Source organism: Cynocephalus volans, chromosome 16 (genome assembly GCF_027409185.1).
Source record: "Cynocephalus volans isolate mCynVol1 chromosome 16, mCynVol1.pri, whole genome shotgun sequence".
NCBI classification, from domain to species: Eukaryota; Metazoa; Chordata; class Mammalia; order Dermoptera; family Cynocephalidae; genus Cynocephalus; species Cynocephalus volans.
The window spans coordinates 41,745,604-41,768,024 of NC_084475.1; the positions used below are offsets into that span (position 1 = coordinate 41,745,604).

Consider the following 22,421-nt stretch of genomic DNA (forward strand, 5'->3'; position numbering starts at 1 on the left):
CACAGAGCTCACAAGTGGTCAGCCAGGATTTGAATCCAGAGCTCCTGTGGGCTCAAGCTGTAAACTCCAGGATCTGCTGCCCTGGCATGGAATGTGCTTGTGGGTCACAGACTGACGGACAAGGTGGCTTGTATATCATTATTCCAATTGTCTGGCCTCCATGCTCTCCATATGGAGACCCCCAGGAAAAAGCCCAAAGATCTCAACCTTTAGTTTCTTGAATGTGACTTTATTAATTCTTGAATATTAAGGGTCAACTGATGTTCATCTCAGTCCACATGTGAAAAAACAAAGGCCTAATCAGACATCTGCATATTCAACATTAGATTGTGCATCAGATATAATAAGCAAGGCAAATGTGTTGGTTTCTCAGTTCCTACAGGACTTGGCGCATGTTTCTGCATATCTTTAGAAATAATGATGAAAATCCTCTTTGTGTGCAATAATTAGAGATTCTTTAATTTCACAAAACTCTTTTTTAAAAAAAATTTACTACCCCAGAGACTAAAGAAAGCTAGTCATGAGCTCATGAATAGAGAATAAGTGAATGTATTAAATGTCCTCTGTTGTAGCTCTAAAGAAAATGGCGGCTTCTAGAGCTATAGACCCAAGTAATCCTTTTATAGCTTCTGTTAAAATCTGGACTCTGCCTTTGAGATTAACATTCAGTAAAATATCCTAATATCCCAAGAAAATCTGAATTGGCTTCTTGGATGTACCTGGAGGCTAAGCCATTTTGATTAAACAAAGTGAACTCTCATCACCCCAGAGCTCTAGCTTCTGGGGACAAGGGCAGGAAGATGGCTGAGAAATAATGATTTAAAAGTGTTTGGCCCTTATGAAGAAGCTGGTTTCCATCTGCATACCATGAAGTTATGGGGTTTTTTAAAAACCAACCAGAATTAGACAGTCTTGGCTGTTGACACTCAACTGGGCCTGTCTTCTCACTGGGTTAGTGGAAAGTAAAATTAATGCATTGCACTGCTGACATTGGAGTTCTCTCTCCCCTGTCCACATACTCTCGCTTTAACTTGGAGCGCATTTTTCCATAAATGCATTAGCAGCCAGTAACCCTTCATTCCTGGTGCACAAGAAATGCACCTTTATTAGTGTGAAGAGACATTTCATCCCAGTGAGCACAACAGGTTTATGGACAAGTTGCCCTGTGAGGTATATTGTGTGATTACTGTTGAGTTCTTGCCATTGTTCTGAATTGAGTTAGTCTTAAAACCGGATTTCTTTAACTGCCCCCAATTTTTCACAAACTAATCAATACTACTATTTTTAGAATGTTGTGCAAGTATTAACTAAGTAAACATCCCTTTGCCATTCTCATCTTCCAAGTAAAGAGCACTGCATAAGGTGCTAGGATTTCGAGTTGCTTCCCATGACATCCCAACCATGACCCAGAGCCCATCCCTCTTCTAGCCGACCATGCACCCCAGAATATGCCATCTATTCAAGTCAACCAGCTGGGCAGCCGTGCTGTGCTAGATACCCTTTATCTAAAAGGCACGTATTTAAATGATCACCTAGTACCTAGTAGGTTCTCAGCAATGAAGATCTCAGCTATGCAGACCCTGCCTTTTGCCCATTTAGGGACACTTGTCTTTATCATTTGCTCTCGACTCCCTTGCAATGTTCATATCACCCTGCCCCAAACGTATCAGCTACAAATTCTATTCTTAGCTGCAGCAGGAATGAATTTCCTAGTCTTATCTCACTCAGAGTTATGTCTGGGACATTGCTTCTGAAAGGAGCCTATGGTAAGTTTTGCTCCTTGAGAGCTGACATTTAAGCTGCTATCTACTCAGGTTCTAGAAGGTTTCTAGCTCATTGTATCCACTTCCAGCAGTGCTGTGAGAAGACTGACCTGTGCTATGAGGTGTAACTTAATGTGAGAAATTCCAGGGGTTTTAATTTACTCCTTTGTTGTGTTCTTATTTTAAGGTAATGTACAATAATGATTTATAGAATGGAATTTTTCAACTAAAATAAATCAGTAAGACATGAAAGGAAGAGAGCACATATTTTTAGAGCAATGAGAGATCCACACTGCAGCAGAGACCTAAAATAAAATTCTCTAAAGGAATTCTCGATTTCAGCATATAATCATGTTGTTGGTGCTTTTACCGATCAGCAGTTCTTCACATGGAAACACAGATTCTTATGAATACAAATTTTTATTTGTGCCCTTTTTATTGCTATTGCTGATTATAGACTTTGATCTGTGGAATTTTTTTTTTTTTAGCCAACAGATACCTCTCTGATTGTGAAATGTCGGATTTTCAAGTTATCCAAAATATGAATAGACTGTTCTGGGTTTTAGGTAGCCTTTAATAATAAATGCATATGTTTGTCCACACTTCACTTCCTCTAAGCAAAAATGGTCAATAACTGGTTAAGAAACTGCTGCTGGTGATATATTTATTTTTCATGTTGCATGGATGGTTGTGTTAATGCATATTTCATCATGCTTTGCCCTTTTTGAAACCTCTTTGTCTTAATTACAGTCAAGAAAAAGCTTGGCTTCATTCCCAACCTACGTTGAAGGTAAGAGATAAAAAGAAAATATTGAGCACTGAGTCAATCATGAATGTTTTAGCATTCTGGGCATTTGAAGCACAGAGATAAAATGGGAAGAAAGGCCACAATGTCACTTATTCACAGTGTTAACAGTCTTAGGATCTTAGATTAAAAGTACAACAGCTGGACACCTCTCAAAAATCCTCCCCAGCTTTTGCTCATTATGTGGATCGAGGCCCTGAGGCTGGAGGAGGCTGTGGGCCTTACTGTGTCATACAGCTTAGCAATGGCCACCTTGGATCTGAAACCCAAGTCTCCTGACTTCTAGCCCAGTGCATCTCTTACATCCATCAAGGACAATTCAGGCGGGAGTGAACTTGAACTAAGGGAGAAATTTTGGTCCTCTACGAAAGGCCAGGTGCTGTTTGTTCTAAGCACTTTCCACAAAATGACTAATTGAATCCTCACGTCCTTCTTGGAAAGTGGGTTTAATTATTATCCCCATGTAACTCATGAGAGAACTGAGGCATTGAGAGGGTAACTTGCCCAAAGATCACGCAGTTAGCAAAGCAGAGCCAGGCTATGAACCAGTAGGCTGGCTCCACAGTTCTCCTTGGGACTGTGTTCTCTGCAGGGCTGCCACACATGGTTGTGCAGGTTATTCACTGCACAAGGGCAGCCACTCAAGAGGCCTAGTGGGGCCAAAACTCAGACCACGCTATGCAACCCAGCTTGAGGTTGTGCCACCCAAATGGGGTGCCTATTTTTCAATCACACAGAGGCACCTCTGGCCAAAGGTGGCACTGATGCCCTATCAAGGTAGATGGCCACGTCCTTGAAGGAGACTTTTCTGGAGGCCAGAGAATGCCCAGACATCTCTTTGAGGCCCGTCTGGCCTTTTGGATCCTGTGAGTGAACAGTTGGTATGTTCCCCTGCCTGGGAATGAATTACCAGGTTGCATAAACATTCATGAACTCTTGGTCCTGAAGCCCAGGACGAGCTCATAGTTGTGGTTTAGTTACTCAGATTTCTTTCTTCAGTAACTTGTAAATTATTTGCATCAATTTTGTGAGGCTCTGAAATTCCATGAGAGCACCCTGGGAAGTTTTCAGAAGTTTGGAAACTCCCTTCTTCTTCATATTCATCCCTCCAGGACTAGAGATTTTCAGGCTCAGCATCAACCTGAGCGTGAGGACATAGTACATGCTTGTTCGTCCCCTGAGCAACCCAAAAACACGTTCCCTAAGCTCAGAATCAACCCTCAGTTCTTTGGCCTGGGATCACTATACCTTCATTTAAAAAAAAAAAAAAAAACTTTAAAAAAATATACTAGCACTGAGCTTAAAGTAAATTTACGAAAGTAGAGTTTTTTTTTTTTTCTGGGTGTGATACAGTGGCTGGCGATGAAGTTCAGTCATAGCCAATGCCCTTGAAGGATAAACAGCATAAGATCATATCTCAAATTAAAAGTTTGTTTAGGGGCCGAGCCCATGGCGCACTTGGTAGAGTGCTGCGCTGGCAGCGCGGCGACGCTCCCGCCGCGGGTTCGGATCCTATATAGGACTGACCGGTGCACTCACTGGCTGAGGGCCGGTCACGAAAAAACGACAAAAAAAAAAAAAAAAAAAAAGTTTGTTTAGGATCAGTATTTGTGCCTCTTGGCTGCTTGGCATTCATGTGATCATTTAAATATTATCTGGACAGGTTTCAAACATATCTCCGTACCCACACTTATAGTAGTTGAAAGGGACCCTTTTCAATGGCCAGAGCTAAATCAGAGATGAATATATAATCTTGGAAATCACATGGAGCAGATGATTAATTTTTTTCTTTTAACATTTATCATTTTTTTAAAGTAGATGAAAGCTTTTAAAAATTACTATCCCGGATTAGATCTTTTTTCTTAATATCTGGTTAGCAAGAATGATAATGTTTAAGTAACATTGTAAATCTATCATTTAGGAACTTATCATAGAAGACTGACAATCTTTATATAAAGTGTAGTGTGGGTTCAAATCTGTCCATATATTATTTTATATACTTCCCTGCTATACAACTAAAACGTATATTGTAAATAACCTGAATCCTTCTCACATCTATCAAAGTTTCAGGGTGGGACCCATGTGGCTGTTGAGAAGAGAATAAATTACTGGTATGTAGTGGAAGCAGGTTTGGCTTATAGTGTTTGTCCAGGAGTCTTTCTTATTAAGATCAAGAAAAAGACAAATAACAGGCCTCCTTATTTAATTACTTACCCAGATGCTTTGTGAAGACCCTTCCCAAAACACTTTTAATTTCTTTCTACCACCACCTTAGTTTTATAAAAATAAATAGATTATTTTAAGTCTGTACCCTGATAAATAGCTTATCATGGGAAGCAGCTGTATTAGCTTAAGATGAACTTGTTATTTAAGGATAAAAATAAAAACCATTTCAGATTAGCTCCAAGAGGAAGAAGGCAAACTATTTCCATTTCAAGTTATCTAATTTAAGACCCTGAGGTTTTAACAGTGGGTTAAAATGTATATGTTGGTATCCCAAATATAGCATTCAAGTCAAAGAAAATACATATTTTTAAATTGCAGATTGGAATGCCTTTCTTAGTGAACCTGTTATAAAGTTAAATATTATCCAGACATGTTTTAATTTTAGGTAGGGTTTACAGATGATTGTGGTTCGAATTAGGTACCACCATTTAAAATATTTAAAACAGCTTTGATTTAAAAGCTAGTCAATGAGAACAGAAAATTTTGATTTTCCTTGGAATTGATCTATGTGTGGGCCCAGGCTGGGGACATTATGGCCCGTAAGGTAGCAAGATTGGCAGCATGGGACCATGGTTTTGGGGTAATGGTACCTGTCTAGCAGAACTGGGGTCAGAGGCCATTATAGGAAACTAGACAATCTGAAACAAATTTCCTCATGTTTCTGATGTATTAGATTTGTTTCCTCTATTATGGATTAAATGGAGGAAGGAAATATGCATAGGTGGCAAGCAATAGGAATTGCTATAAAATGAGGTTTTCTAATAAGACAGCTTTGCAGTCACCTTTATTTAATCTGGCAAACATCTAGATGATAGCCACTGAGTGATAGACACTCACACAAGAGAGTCAAGGATGAAAATAACATGATCCTTTTCCCCAAAGAGTTCACAGTCTAGCTGGAGAAATGACTTCCTTTGTCACTGAATTTTATGTTTTGTATTTAAGTAAATATTTGCATCACTCTCACAGTAGATGGCTTGGGTGAAGTAAATTACTCTAAGAAACTGTGCCTTCTATTTGAAAATGAGGAGTGGGTGAAGGCAGACACACAGAGATGCCTAGACCAACCAGCAGGTTGACTCACCTGCTTAGGGGTCTCCATACCTGGCCCTCCTGTGCCAGTGGGGATGCATGGGGGATGGAGTGGTGTGCCCTTGGGGGTTTGGAGGGCCCTGCCCCAGGGTGGCTTCACTCACCGCTGAGGCTCTGTGTCTTACAGTTCCTGGACCTTGCGACCCTGAAGACTTGATTGATGGAATCATTTTTGCTGCCAATTATCTTGGCTCCACCCAGCTGCTCTCAGACAAGACTCCCTCCAAAAACGTGCGCATGATGCAGGCCCAGGAAGCAGTGAGCAGGATCAAGGTGAGGGGGACAGTGGGTAGATATGGGCACCTGAGTGGTCCCTAGCTCTGTATCTAGGCCCAGTATCGCAGGCAGTGCTGATACATGTACCTGCTGACAGTTATGAGTGAAAAAGACTTCCACGTGCACTGGAGGCCTTGTATTTACACACTGTCTATTTAGGTTGTTCTAAATGGAGAAAAAGTACACATGACCATAAACTTTGCAAAGGTGATATAACGGGGCAGGTTGTCATCTTGAGCATTATGCCTCAAATGTGAGACGTGCATCCCTGGACTCCACTGACAACCAGAGGTCAGTGAGTTAAACACTCATGTGACAGTTGGTTCAAACTAGGTGCCATTGCTTTTGAACTGACTGATCCTGTTCAAACTGGATTGAACTGGCTTGCTTCAAATAGAGTGAGCCATTTGGAATCTAACCTGGCTAATCTGAATGAGTCAGTGCAAGGCTAACCCAGTTTAAACTAGTTAGAGCTGGTTTAAATCTGTTTTATCAGGACTTAAAAGAAACAATTGATCCAGGAGGAACCACTTTCATCTGGTTTAAATCATTCACAACTAGTTTGAACCAGCCAGAACCAGTTTGATTCCATGGAAATGCAGAGCTCTAGAATCTCCACCATGATGCCAAAACTACCTGGAATCATGGACATACCTGGCTACAGGGACACTTAAAGAGCATTCATGCCGTCTAAATGCCATTGTGCCTCCAGCCCCTGGAGCCACTGGGCAGCCACCCTAGAGCCACGAGGCTGTTTCACCTGGAGCCACAGGGAGAGCATCACTATTGAAACCCAGAACCAGGTATTTCTAGCAAGTTGGAATAGGACTTGCCAGAATTGGTTTTATCCAGTTTCAACTGGTCAAAGTTGATTTTCCCATTAAGGAGCCATTCTCTTTTTCACACTTTCTCACTCACATGTCCCCACATTGCAGCCTGTTGTTTGTGTGGCAGTGTGGAGTAAGAAAGAAGGACAAGTAGAGGACAGTAACCGAGAGTCCCTGGTCTCTCAATCCGAGAAGTGTTCCGCGAGCACCTACATGCAGTTAGGTGTGCGGGCCGTGCAGGGGTGTGGAAGGGAGGAGGAGTGGCAGTAGGTGAAGTGAGCTTTGTAGCCACAAGCTCCACAACATAGATGCAGAAATGACGAGTCAAGCCAGTGAATGTGCGGGGTGCACCAGAGGAGAGAGGTGCCACAGAGTAGAGGTGTGTCAGAGTCTAAGTGCCACAGGAGTGCAGGGGAGGCCGGGAGAGATGGGACACCACCTGAGAGGCAGAGGGAACAGGGACCAACAGTTCAGAGAGGTGCTTGCAGAGGAAAGGTGGGTGATCTGGGCCTCTGGCCTGAGCCGATTCCTGTGAGTCACACGTCCAGGCTCTGCCATGTGCTGGATAGTAAACAGGTCAGATTTCTACTGGTGCCCTCCTGATGATGACTTTGAACCCTCGGCTGCCCAGGATGCTGTGTGCATGTGCCCAGGCCATCTCATTGCTTCCTCATCCAGCTGCCCCTGCCCCCGCTCCTGGGGCCTGCAAGTGCCGCCTGCCGCTCTCTGTGCGTGGAGGCAGCGCTTCTCTCCTGAGCTCAGGCTGCCCTCATCACTACTCATTGAGTAAGCCCATGCTGCAACTCCTGATACTACTACTGACATCCCAGGGGTTAGGACTGATAAGTCGGAGAATAATTTACAACTGCCTCGAGTGGTGACTATCACAACGTTGGTAGGCCAGACCCAGTATCAGGATTACTGATAGGACCTGCTGGTTCCTTCTATGTGTCAGGGACCCACTCAGCCACTTCATCTGGGACACAGAAACTTCATTGGTGCCTCAGAGAGGCACCACCTCACTTCTGGGGTGCTTAGTTTTCTCCTAAAGTCAGCCTCTCCCGGGATGATGGACAATGGGAAGGCCCAATTCTTTAAGGGAAGCCCCACCCCTGCCCACAGGGGTGCATCTTGTCCGTAGTTCCTGCCAGGACTATATATAACTCCATGAAAATCTATCAACCTGACCTTCATACCTGTTGGGAATTTCAGACTAAATAATGCTACGGATACAGCATCAGCAGGTTCCTGTTGAACTGCCTATCCAAGGTTGGCCTAATTCCTTTTCACCATTTCCCCTTACCACAGAGAGGGGACATTAATGTTTGCAAGTCTCTCCACAGTCTTCTCCATCCTAATTTAGTGTCTTTCAAGCACAGCATTCAAAACAACACACAAACCTCTCAGAGAGAACAAGCTACTTTTCAGGCACAGTCCCATCCTATTTTATACAGAGCAGAGAACTTTAAAGTCTATAGGAACATGGTTCTGGCTCCATGTGTCCTGCGGTTACCACACACAGCACTTAGTCTCCCAGGTGAACAGTGCCCTTCGCTCCCCAGGGTCTGTGTGAGCACAAGGACTGGTGTGCCTCACTCAGTGGCTCTCTCACAGATGGGGACCACCTCCACAAGGTGTGTTTGGAAATGGGTGGGGGCACATCTGGTTCTCACAGTGACTGGGGACATTTGCTGGGCCAGAGTCAGGTATGCTTAATACCCTGTAATGTCCAGAACAGAGCCACACAACAAAAATTTGTCTGCACCAAAATGCCAAGCACCCCCATCAAGGAATGCTGCCAGGGCCCATTCAGGTGAATCTTCCAGAACAAAGCAACGGTCTGCCCCCAAAGGAGTACTGAAGACTCCTGAGATAGAAAACTGTGTGTTGCCTTGAGGTTAGTTTTTCCTAGGTTCTACCATCAAGGTTTCAAAAATCTTTAAGGCTCAGGTTTCACTTGAGGTGCCTTGTTATTAGCCTTCTGGCAGCTTTTGACTCCTGCAGGTAGAGCACCTGTGTCTTTCCACTCCCCTTATGACACTTATGTATGCTCAGAAGGCCTTGAAGGGAGGGGGAGGCAGGCACAGGCGCGTCACCTGAACGTGAAGCAGCATCCCTGTACCAGATCCCATCCAGTGTAGTCGTATTATGAATTACATTTTATTTCCACAGTAGAATCCAATAGTGTTGTTTTTCCTTTCTAAAAGTCCAGCTCCCTCATAAGAAATCAGAAATTTTATTTTGAAACTTCCAGGGGGTTGGTATCCAGAAGTTCCACAGTTCCTTTGAACCAAAAATTAGATGGTTCTGTCAATCAGAACAAGCAAGATAGAAGCTGTTTGATTATAAATACATTTTAGACCTGCCTAGAGCAGAGTAGGCATCTGAAAAACATATATTTAGTTTTACAAGCAAATTATTCAAATGTGATGAATTCATTATAGAGTGCTAAAATGAAATAGTTACATTTCATTTATAAGTATCACTTTACAATGTGCTTCTGTGCATTGGAAGGAACTGCTGCATGTCATTAAATATTTTCTGCTTTGTGTTCCTTTTACATCCGTTTATATGCTTGTCAGATTGTTTGACATTACACCCAGCCAGAAGCCTTTTCCCATTGTAAGTGGAGATGGCTGTTTATTTCAGCACCGCTTAGAAAGTGACTGTGTCAGGAGCGTGCAGAGACTTTATCACGTGCACAGGGGAGTATAAGAGCATTTATCCCAATCTGTCTGGGCTGGGCTCAAGTGGAACTTGCACCATGGGGCCCACACATGCCTAGGAGACATTGCTCCCGAGGGAGCTGGGACCACACTGTTTCCTAACGAGAGACTGACATTTCAGGAACCAGTTATTCTAGGCCACACCAGAAGAAAGGACACAGAACATTGCACTATAGATTTTGTAGCGTCCTTCCAGGAAAGAAAAACTCTATGAATTTATTTTTTTTTTTTTAAAGATGACTGGTAAGGGGATCTTAACCCTTGACTTGGTGTTGTCAGCACCACGCTCAACCAGTGAGCAAACCAGCCATCCCTATACGGGATCTGAACCTGCGGCCTCGGTGTTATCAGCACCACACTCTCCCAAGTGAGCCACAGGCCAGCCCTCTATGAATTTATTTTGCAATCCATTTAGCAGTGTTCTTCACCCCAAGATGATCAGCTGATTAGTAATTTCTGACTTGGTATTTTCACCTAAACAAAGGTGGAATAGTTTTCTCCTTTCGTTTTCTGATTCCTTCTTCCTCCCTCCCTCCCCACAGAGATCCTCAATCTGCCCCTCTCTCTTTCCTCTGCCTACATTGTTTGCCCGGATGGGTGGAAGAAATACTGACTGTGCATGCATCCTGCTGTTTGCCGTGCTTTATCTCTGAGCAGACGCTGACCCTGAAGCTTAGGTTTCCATTTCAAAACAGTCTTTAATTTCTGTTCTGTTTGTTGATTGTGGTGTCTGTCACTCACATAGCACCAAGTGTATACTAGAATTGAATATTGCTCACTGGATTTACATGTGGAGTTTTGAGAATTGCTATTTGCTTAATTTAACAAAGAATTTACAGGTTCATTTGCCAAATGGGGAGAGAATTTGGAGCTATGGTTTGGCCAGGCATTTTCTGCTGAATGCAAGAAGAAAACAAATGAATTTGGCTCAAAAAGCAAGCTGTTCCTCTGCAGACTCCTGTGTTAGACACTTTAGGAGTGAAAATTGACCCGTACACACAGTCCTTGACCTTGAGAAACTTGCAGTCTAAAAAGAAGCTGAAAAGAATGTTTAGGTAGCAATAATACAAGGCAAGCTGAGGAATCTGAAATTAGAAGATTTTTCCATTTACCAAAATGTAAGAAATAAAGCATGTCTGAGCACAATAGCCAAATTAGAAGACATCTGCCACTTTGGGGTTTTTTTTGGTTTTTTTTACATCTTTCATCCCTCCCTAATGTGTCCTTTCTGCCTTTCTTATTATTTTTGAGAAGAAATAATATCCTTCCAGGAAGCTCCCATCTACCTTAGGGGGATGTAGTCGAGCAGTGGTTCTCAAAGTGTGATCTCCAGATCAGTAGTATCAGCATTGTCTAGAAACTTGTTAAAATGCAGATTCTCAGGCCTGACCCCAGAATCTGGGGCCCAAGAATCTGTGTTTTAACAATCCCTCCAGGAAGTTCTGATGTGCGCTACAGTTTGGGGACCACTGCCTTTCAAAGAGTGGACCGTCCAGCATTAGGGAGCATCTTTTCTCCGACTGTACTGTGCAGCATTATAGTCAAGACAAGTGCTCGTTTCTGGTAGGGTTCCATTGGCAAATAAGCTTAGGAAACACTACAAAATGGATCTCCTTTTTGGATATTTGCCACATATGTTTTCCTCTTAAAGGCTCTGAGAAGTCCTGTACTAAGGAGATCTCGTTCATTTTGTTTAACCAGCAGCTCCCATAATTATTTGAGCACAGAATACATCATCACTGTGGGATACCTGCTCATGTCTTGTTGCTAGTATCCTCTGGAACATGTTTTGGGAGAAAATTCTGGAGAGAGCTTTGTCCTGTGGAACACACCTCTCCCCCACAGTGTGGAAATCCTGCTTGCTTCTTATCTAACCAAACTTGAAGCCAGTGCAGCAAGCGCCCTGTCTTCTTTCTCTCCACCTCTCCATCCTTACATTCCACCCACATTCCCGCTTCATTCTCTGCTTTTCTATCAGAAGACCAGGTGACCTGCTGAGACACTGTCCATGCTGGGTGCGGTGTCTTTGTCTCTGTTCTTGCCCTATTTATGAAGCTCATATAATTATGTCACATGTGGTGTTTAGGTATGATGTACTTCAAAAAGTTGACAGAAAAATTGAGTTCAAAAATCTTACAAATCTTTCCATAAACTTTTTGAAGTACCATTGTATTTTGTGGTCTGTGCATTTTTTCAAGGGCATTTATTATCAAATATTCTTTATATCACAAAGATCAGATTTTTCCATTCTTTTTTGATTTCCTTTTCAATGTTAAAAATTATGATTTCATTGTATAATTAAAGTTTTTATCATTGTAGCTTTGTCTAAGTCATGCCATTTCCCATCTTGCTTAAAGAAGTCTACAGTCAGTAAAGAGGATACTGACACATCAGGTCCGTCACATACGTTACTTCATTTACTCAAAATAGATAGGGTAGGGAATCCTGTGAGGTAGTATCGGTATTATTGGTATTATTAACCCAATTTTACAGACACACTGAAAAGTTGACAGATGAGAAGCTTGCCCAGGTTGTACAACTAGTAGCTTGGCATGCAGAGTGAGATTGCCTGGGTTTGAATCTATTCTGCCACTTCATAGCTGTGTGATCTTGGGCAAGTTAATTAGCCTCTCTGTGCCTTATTTTCCTTTTCTGAAAACTGGGGATAATATGCCTACCACACAGGGTTTTTGTAAGCTTTTACGTTGATATATGTGAAGTGCTTAGAGGGATACTGGCACATGAAAAGTGCTCAGTAAATGTCAGCTGAGGTGAGAAAGGATAGAACAGTCAAAAGGATCCCTAGCATGACTATTTAGAGTGTCTTAGTAACAGTAAATACTCAGTATACATTGTGGATTGAGTGAGTGACGGATGGTGCCTCAGTTTATCCTTTGCAGCACACCCCTGCTGGGTGGTAAGCCATGGTCGGTCCCATGCAACGTGAGGATTTAAGTGGATGTTGTCATTCCTTGCTTTGAGATGCATGCTGGCCTTATGTTTCTCTAGGACCTCTTTCTACTGCTCCAGTTTCTCATTCTGGTTTCGCCCCCCTCATCTTTTTCAATGTTATTTCTAGATTTTAAATTATAATTTGTCTCAGGGCAGTTGGTTATCATAAGTGAGTTAAAGGTGGTATTCCTCTAAGTGCATAAAATATTTTTAGTTTCATAAGAATTATTTTAGAATACCTTTCCTGAAACTCAGTTTGCCTTTTGGATCCTCTTCATCATCAGATCTAGCAAAAAAAAACCCAGAATTTGGGTATTCCATTGATAGTGGACCTTTGAAAAAGGGTTTTTTCAAAGCACAGTTCCCTAGAGTTGAAAAATTTTGGCCAACAGCTTTTAGGTTTAGTATCAAAATTACTGAAAAATTCCTACATTACTGCCATGTCATTTCAGGGGAGGGGGTAGAAAACGAACATTGAGATCTCACAGCAGTCATTTGTCATGTAGGTTATAACCAAGGCAGGTCAGAACCTTCCTGACAGGACTCAGGGATACCACACAGGAATCTGTGTGGCATGGCATGGCATGGCGTGACATCAGCTCAGGGCCACTCCTTAGATGCAGAAATCTTTCCACTGTGATGCACGGCAGTTAGGATAACACTTGTAGTTGCTGCCTGCCAGTGTTTCCAGAGTAGACTGTTCACCATGAACTTATGACCCCTAGTCAGAGCTGTGGTGTGGCCGTGTGGAATGGCCGGGCCCTGGTTTCCTGGGCATATCAGAGATTAGCTACTAGGTGTTTGGATGGATGGCTCATCCAATTTCTCTACAGTGAGGCAGTACAGGCAACAGATTTTAGTCATTAATGAAATAGAGATGCACTGCTGAGAGCAAAAGAGCTTTTCTACCAGGTGAGTACCAGGGAACATGAGAGAACAGGTCTTCCTCCACCCCACCCATCACCACAACAGCATCCACAGTTTGGCCTTTGATTCATCCATATTTGTGCAAGATCTGTATATACAGCAGGCCTTACCAAAAGCCAGGAAATTGCATCGTGACATAAGTAAATTATAATCATATAGCAAACACAAATGTAGTGCTCATAATGCCCCAGGCACTGTTCGAGAACTTTGCATGTATTCATTTTATCTTCAGACCAGCTCTATGAGGTAAATACTGTTTTACAGATGAAGAAATTGAGGCACAGAAACGTTAAGTGGCTTGCTCAAAGTCACACAAATAGTAGGTGGCAGAGCCAAGATTCAGTTTTAGACAATCCATTCCCACACTCTCTGCTTTTATTAACTGTGCTGTCTTTTAATTATAAGCAAAAGGGGACTATTACATCCATTCTTCATTAGGTATAAACTCTAGTAATACTGTAAAAATTTAAGTTAAGAAGATAAAGAAGAAAAATAAAAGGATCAATTCAACAGGAAGACATAACATCTTAAATGTGTTTGCACTTTATTACATAGCAACAAGATAGATAAAGCAAAGATGGGCAGAACCAGAAGGATACATAGACAAACCCACAGTAACAGATGGAGATTTTATCAGACCTCTCTCAATAAATGGTAGAATAAGCAGACAAGGAAATCAGCAAGTACACAGGATAGTTAACCAATACTCTTAACCAACTTAATTGACCTAATTGACATTGATCAAACACTGTTCCCAGCAACTACAGAATGCATATTTTGAAGTCCACATGATACATTCACCTAGTTAATCATTCAGCTGGGCCATTCAGCTATGATTCAGCAAAAGATTGAAATTGTACAGAATATGTTCTCTGACCACAGTGGAATTAATTCAGAAATCAATAACAAAAAGATTACTAGAAAATCACCAAATGCACTGAAAGTAATAACACAATTCTAAGTAATCTAAGGTTCAAAGAAGAAATCACAGTGGAAATGAGAAGATGTTTTAATGGAATAATAATTAAATTGCAACATACCCAAATTAGTGTGATACAGCCAAAGCAGTGCTTAGAGGGACATTCATAGCTTTAAATACCAGGGTGGGGGAAAAGTTTGAAAAGCCATATTTAAGTTTTTATCTCAAGATGCTCAGAAAAAAATCAGCAAATCCAAAGAAAGTAGAAGGAGATAAAGATCTAGACTGAAGTGAATGAAATAGAAAAACAGGCATACAGTAAAGAAAGTCAATAGAACCAAAAGTTGATTTTTTTTAAAGATAAATTGCAGATAAGTATAAGAGAAGCACCTTAATATGTTTCCTTCATCTCACTGCCCTCACCACTTACTAATTCTGAATTAGGAATTTGTTTTAAAGTGAGATTTTTTTAAGCTAGTCCTCCTCCCACAAAATGCCTTATACCACTAATCAGTGTTAGTTTGTCAATTCCCTTTTCAACTTTGAATCTCTCTGCAAGTTCCTTTCTAACTATTCTCCTGTCTCTGTTTGTTCCATGCTAAGCAGATGGCCCAGAAATTAGCCAAAAGCAGGAAGAAGGTGCAGTACAAACAACTTCAGCAGCTTGGTGTTATGCCTGTTCTTTTGTTTATGTTTTGCCTTTTTATTATTTTGTGTTTTTGTTTTCTGCATCCAGCAAGTTTTTGTTCAGATTTCTTTTTGAACCGCCCCATAAGCCAGCGTCTTTCAAAACTCAGTTGCCTAAAGTGGCCGTTTTCTGTTGCTCATTAGTCATTTCACTTCAGAGGAACGACAGGGAGCAGATTGGAGATGCTAAATGAACCATGTTATAGTGTGAAAGTTCCAACCACTCAGGAGCATTGATGTCAGGGACTTGGGTCTGTTCAACTACAGTTACGATTGATTTGTGGATTTGTCAGATTGCTGGATGCAAAAAAGAAAACTCGCTAATAACCACACGTGTGTGTAATTAATCCCTAAATGAACCAGACTCTGCTTTTTTGGTTGTGGAGCTTCTAGGTGCTTATGAACTACTCCTGGGATGTTGTGGCATTGGGGCTCTTTTTTAATGGGGTGGCAGGAGTTGGCAAGTGCTTCTGTGTTGCTGTGGTGGTGTGTGAACATGAAGACCCTCTTACCAGAACTGCATCCAAGTGGCTTCGTTTGCACCTGCTGTAAATATTGTTCCCCATCAGTCCAAGAAGGGGCAAGCCCTAAGTGACTTCTGCAAGGTCCTTGGGTACAAGTTGGTTGCCTCTGCTCCTTGAGTCTACTGCAGTGAGTTACTGCTTCTCTAATGGAGGAAGCATGGGGGATTCCACATTTTTCCCTGTGGCCTAGAGATGGTGACTCTCGTCCATGTGTCCATCCTCTGTGTGGTACCTGGCTTTGGCAGCTGAATGCTAGAGTCTGCGTTGCCGTTCTGGTGACTGTGTCTTGGTGCCTGTGTGTGAGCTAACCTTGCTCCCGTGCACCTGGGTCACGGTAACATAGTAAAACTTTCTTTCGGTGCATTGTTCTTCTCAGGCTCCTGAAGGTGAATCTCAGCCAATGACCGAAGTGGATCTCTTCATTTCTACCCAGAGAATCAAGGTGTTGAATGCCGACACGCAGGTATCAGCTGGCTCACACCTTTCTTGGGGTGAAGTGTAGTGGCAGTGCAACCCAGGGACTGCCCCTGTCTGTAGAGCAGCTGTCCCCAGATACTGGGTTCCATACAAGCCAGAGGGTTGCATTTGCAGTGCCTGCTGCTGGGAGGTGCTTGGGACTGTCTTCTTAAAGCACAAAGGAAAAGCTAGAACGCGGATGTGTATCATTCTCATAAGTTCTTATCTGTTCATTAACTTGGACGGATTAGCCTTTTGAGATATTCTGTTTAAAAATCACACACACGCGCACACACACACAAGAAACCAGACCATTTAGATATTTTCTTCTTCTTTTTTTTTTTTAACCCATCACTGGTTATAAAACATTTGAAAGTTGTTATTTCTTCTCACCTGCCACAGATCATTTCCTCCTCTTGGTTAGCAAGGGAGGTGCCTTCAGGCCTGGGTTGGTATACATAATCTCCAGCGAGGCCTTTGCAGCTGGTCCCAGAGCCCACCCGCACATGGACCATGCTTGGCTGGGCTGAAGGTGGCAGGCTCCTCGTGGGTCGTTAGATGCTGCTCAGGACTTACCCTTCCTCTCCTCCTGCCTCCAGGAGACAATGATGGACCACCCTCTGAGGACCATTTCCTACATCGCAGACATCGGGAACATCGTGGTGCTCATGGCCCGCCGGCGGATGCCCCGCTCCAACTCGCAGGAAAACGTGGAAGCCTCCCACCCATCCCAGGATGGAAAGCGGCAGTACAAAATGATCTGCCACGTCTTTGAGTCTGAAGACGTAAGGGTGGCTTCCCCGATCTCCTTCTGGGTGACCCGGGCAGCAGTTGGGTGGCCAGATTCTCTTGATTTCTCGGAATCTGAATCAGTCCCATTCATTATACATTAAACATACACTGATCACCTCCTGTATGTCAGGCACTTTTGTAGTGCTAGGGATATGAGATAAGGCTGAATGAAACAGACAAGTTACTCATAAGGGTTGAGGGGAGACAGAAAATAAATACACTTAATATAAAATTAGGTAGTGGGGAGTGCTATATGGAAAAACAGGACTAGGGGATAGAGGGACAGGCTATTTCAGGTGTAGCCATCCACCAGGTCCTTTCTTGGGGAGGTGGCACGTGAGCAGAGGCCTGAGTAAAGTGAGAACGAGGGGAGAGCAGTGCAGGGGCCGAGGGCAGGGCCTGCTGAATTGGTTCGAGGAAGGGAAAGGAGGCCGAGCTGCTGGAGGGTTTGGAATGAGGGGTGGGGGGAAGAATTCAGCCAGCCCTGTGGGGGCCGGTGCTGGGGGAGGGCGGTTCTTTGCTGTGCAGGACTGCCCTGCCCTCCCCACCAGATGCAGGGGCACAGCCCACCCCGCCCTGTCCTTGTGCACAGCAGCAGCTCCTCCTGCACAGAGCCAGGGACCCCTCATCCTCATTTCTTCAGGTGATGAGGTCAACAGAGAACACTAATTTTCCACAGAGACCGTTCTTTCATTTGGCTTTCCAGGATTGTGTCCAGATCTGCCCGTGAGGCCTCCAGGCTGCAAACTGCGTTAGCACCCAAGCTACTCCCAGGCTCTCACCTCCCTCAGCTTCGGCTTCGGCAGGCCTGGGAAGCTCCTTTCCAGGGTGGGCCACAGACCCACAATGGTTTTGAACAGCAGGTCCCCCCGCCCACCTTCCTCAGAGGGCCATGTCAGCACCATTGACTGTGCTAATTTTTCCTCCGGCCACAGAACAATCTCTGTTTCTCGTATGGAGCAGTGAGCCTTTACCTGCTTAAAAGAAAATTGTTGTGGTATAGCCTTCTTAAAAGAGGCTGTTTTTCTCCAGTGCAGTGTTCATCTAGCTGCAGTAAATTGCCTTCCTCCAAGAAGTGAGTCAGAGGCAGTCCTGCTCTTTGGGGAACCAGAGTTGTCGTGGCTGTGGCCACAGAGAGGAGGAGATGCTGACACTTACTGTCACCTTCCTTTACTGGCCTGGTTCTCTAGAAAACAGTCCCAGGACAAGGTTGCCGAGAAGCCAAGGAATCTAAACTCCCTCTTCCTGCCATTCTTCCTGCTCTTTCTTTAAAACTGAGGCCAGACATGCAAACTGGGAGAAAACAGATTTTTATAAGGTCCTTGGAAAGTTCCAAAAGTGAATATTTAGAACCACTCCCATTATTCTAAGAATGGATCAGTCTATCCATGAGGGTACTGTCTTCACAATCCGATCACCTCTCCAAGGCCTTACCTTTCAACTATCACAGTAGATTTTTCCACCCTCTTAACAATGTCATGGTGGGGACCAGGTCTCCAACACACTAAAATTTGAGTGACACAATTCAGTCCATAATAGTGGTGGTTTCTGATGTGACCTGTGGCATGTGAAGTCACCAGATTCTCAGAAAAGTTAAGCATTCCTTTTCCCATGGCCAGCCACACAGAATGTTCTGGGATCACTGCTAATGAGCTGCTTTTCCCAACAAGTAAGGGAGGAGGGAGTGGAAGTTTAGAATTGTGTGTATTTTTAAAACATTGCTCTAGGGATTTTTTGGTTTGGTTTTGTTTTTCTACCCATCAGAATTTCTCAGAGAAGCTGGCTGGTGTGGTGGGCAGGAGGAAGGGCTCTGAATTCAGCCACTTCCCAGGGAGTGGGCAACTTGACCTCTCAGACTTTGTTTTCTGATCTGTCCAATGGGGACAACGATGCAGATCCACAAGTCAAAAATCTCAGAAACTCTGAGAAACAAAAGGGACTTCTGAAGTCACGTGGCTGATAAGCCTGGCTTGGACTGCCATGAGGCAGTGTATAGGGTTTCTCCAACTCACTGTGAATCTTACACATTTTGCTTCAGAAGCATTACTGTGTTCTTTTATAGGGTACTTCCCCAGGGCCTAAAGGGGCTATTGCATAATGTCTAGTATGCACACCCTGTTACTTTTACAAAATTGGAAAATTTCTCAGTTCTGAAGCTCAGCCTGAAGAGTTTCAGAGGAGAAATTGTGGAGCAGACATACTAACATCCATCACAGGATTGATGTGAGGGTTCATGTGATGGTCCTTGTACAGCATTTAATGCAGTGTTGGCACAGAAGTGCTCAGTTGCTGTTGGCTATCTCAGTTCATAATGTTGCTTCATTAATGCAGAGAGAAGTTCTCAAAGCCTAGTGTAGGGAAAGAACAACTGAAGCCAAGTGCCCATCCGTGAGCTGTGTGACCTTGAACAGGTTTCTTTGTGTCTCTGGGCCTCAGTCTCCTCAACTGGAAAATGCAGGGTTGGACCACAGCAGGGTTCTCAACTCTGTTGGACCCAGCACTCCCTTTTTATAACAAATATTTCATAGTGCCCCATCACTATCCTGAAATGAAATTTGTAGATGATATAACCTCTTTTTTTGAAAAAAAAATTTCACAAAATAATCAAATTATGGCCATAAAAGTAATACATAGGGAAAATGAAATTATATTATATGAAACCAAGGAAAGCAAGCTAAAATAAAATTATACTACAATATGTAAATGCTTGGGTCCAACCATTCCAAAAGGCATAATGAAGTAGTCAGATGCTTACACCTACCTGATTAATAAGTTTGGATATAAGAGAACAGTATTCAGTGGCATATTGCAAACACTTTCTATCTGATATTTCAAATTGAAGGCTAAATAAGAATATATATATAAACACAGGCAGAATTAACCACACGCAACAGCGAATGTGCAGGCTGATGGGGGTGTGATTTACTGGCAACTCAGGTAACATGAACAGCACTGATGTTGATGATTCTTCAAAGTCAGGAAGTTTATTCCTGGTAATGTGCTGGGAAAAAAGCAAAATACCTTCTTCTCTTAATTTACACAGTATTATTGCTGAAATGTTTGGTGTGCATTAGAGCCAAATATAGACTAGGTGATTAGGAACAGGTGTTATATGAATGTCCAGAGGGATATCTGAAAATTGCTCAGGATGTAGAATGTCTCGTCATTGTGTGGGGCTTTCCTTTGCATGGTAGGACATCCAGCACCCGTGATTCCTGTCTGCTGAATGCCAGTAGCTCCCTTATGATCATTGTCATAATCAAAAATGTCCCCAGTAATTTTGAAAGTGGCCCCTGGTGGGCACTAGTGTCCACATGTAGAACCACTGGCCCACCTGATGTCTGGGGCTGCTCACACCCCAGGAAAACCATCATCCAGATGGGAAGGTAGCCCAGGCCAGCCACCAGCATCACTGCACTGTTGACCGCCATCCTTCCTCTTTGTCTGCTCTTCTAGGCCCAGCTGATCGCACAGTCCATCGGGCAGGCCTTTAGCGTGGCATACCAGGAATTCCTCAGGGCCAACGGGATCAACCCCGAAGATCTCAGCCAGAAAGAGTATAGTGACCTGCTGAATACCCAGGACATGTACAATGACGACCTGATCCACTTCTCCAAGTCGGAAAACTGTAAAGATGTAGGTACTTTGCTGCAGCTGCCCTTCAGGCCGGGTCAACTGGGCAGGAGCCCAGGAGAACAGGGCAGCCCTGGTGAGGAAGGCAGGCGGGGCAGAGGACAGCATTGGCAGGATGCTGTGAGGCTCATCTCTGGCTCCTCCCTCAGGCGGCCTTGTTGTGAAATGCCATTGTGAATGGGTTCAGACAGGCAGCACATCATCTGCTCCCTGGGATACTGAGCCAAGTTTTGGGTAGGTGCCAGAGGTTGACAGGACCTGAACACTGCCCTTACAAAGCCCACTGTCTAGGTAAGGGCACCAAAAAAGTTAAATGCTGGTGCTGGTACAAGCACTCGTCAAAGCCAACCATGCTTGGCAGAACAGAGCAGGTCACGGGTTTCAGACAGTAGATGCTGTGCCCCTCCAGGATCGGGCCCCGTTTCTTCAGACCCAGCTCTCCAGGAGTGTCTGAAGGAAGATGGGGCCGTCCGAGCTGGTTTGAGGTCTGGGGATTATTTGGAAAGCATAGGGGCAAGCAGAGGGCTGGGCCGAAGTAACAGGAGCCTGAAGGTCAAAAAGCTCCAGGTTTGTCCGGGGAAGCAGGAAGGGGCATCTTGGCTGGAGCAGGTAGGTTCAGGAAAGGAGACGGAGAGTCCAGCATGAGGTCCGGGTCAGAACCAGAGGGCTCGGAAGTCCGGCTGAGGGGTTTGAGCTTTATCCCACAAGTAAAAAGAATCTTTGATGAGAAGGGGATCTTTTGATCCATTGGTGTATGCCAGATGTCTTAGGTCAAGTTCCGCAGGAGCAGGAGCAGGTCCTGGGACAGGGACTCTTATTCAGGAGGATTATTGGGAGCGAGCACTCAGAGCAAAAGGAGAGTGTGGCAGGCAGGGTTGGGGGCGCTAAGTAAGAGCATGGTCTAGCTGGGCATGGGCTTTGTTCTGATCACGGATGGCAGGGCAGACTTGTCCCACCTTGAACAAGGAAGCTGGCACGCCTTGGTACCCCATGCTGGTCATTGGCCAAGGTTGGGTAGGGGGTACATTAGTTTAGGGCTGCTGTAACCAAGTACCACACACTGAGTGGCTTACGCAGCAGAATCTATTGTCTCACTGTTTTAGAGGCCAGAAGTCCTAAATTAAGGTGCGGCCAGCCTTGGTTCCTTCTGAGGGCCCTGAGGGAGGCTCTGTTCCAGGTCTCTGTCTTCAGCTTGTAGATGCTTGACTTCCGCCTGTGTCTTCACATGGTCTTCCCTCTGTACTCAACTGTGTCCAATTTTCCCCTTCTTGTAAGGACACCAGTCATGTTGGATTAGGACCCACCCTAACAATAACATTTCAACTTAATTACCTCTGTGAAAGCCCCATCTCCAAATAAAGGGAGGTATTAGGAATTCAACATATAAATTGGGGGAGAGGACACAATTCAACCTATATTAGGAGTGTGTCCCATTTGGCTTAGGACTATTCTTCGGGGCAGGAGCCAACTGTGAGCTTCAGCAGCTGGGGGAAGGGAGCCACAGCCTGTGAAGGAGATTTTGTCAGGCCCAAGCAGCAGCCTGTACAGAATATGTTAGAGCACGTGTGTATCTATGAATATGAATAAATAAAACACATGTGCGCACTTTGTTGGATGCTTCCAAGCAGTGTCTTATCATTTTGTGGCACCTCTGCAAACCTCCCCAGGCTGCAGGTATCCAACATTGACTAACTCCTGTGTGCTCTGCCTGGCCCTGCCAGTGGAGGTCACACAAAATTATGCATATCCAGAACATGATATTCCTGTGTGCACTTCCAGCCCTTTGGCTGTGATAGCTTCAGCACAACTTTTTTTT

At 43.9% G+C, this 22,421-nt stretch overlaps 1 protein-coding gene across 1 annotated transcript in view; it reads left to right on the forward strand.

Moving 5' to 3' along the window:
* The window catches only part of APBA1 (amyloid beta precursor protein binding family A member 1), a 58,542-nt gene that overhangs the window by 22,992 nt on the left and 13,129 nt on the right, over positions 1-22,421 (forward strand). Inside the window, exons 3-8 of the mRNA XM_063081153.1 lie at positions 2,514-2,553; positions 6,014-6,159; positions 15,120-15,152; positions 16,101-16,187; positions 16,780-16,965; positions 20,429-20,608. Coding sequence (XP_062937223.1) covers positions 2,514-2,553; positions 6,014-6,159; positions 15,120-15,152; positions 16,101-16,187; positions 16,780-16,965; positions 20,429-20,608 — 672 coding nt within the window. The remainder of the gene's footprint in view (positions 1-2,513; positions 2,554-6,013; positions 6,160-15,119; positions 15,153-16,100; positions 16,188-16,779; positions 16,966-20,428; positions 20,609-22,421) is intronic.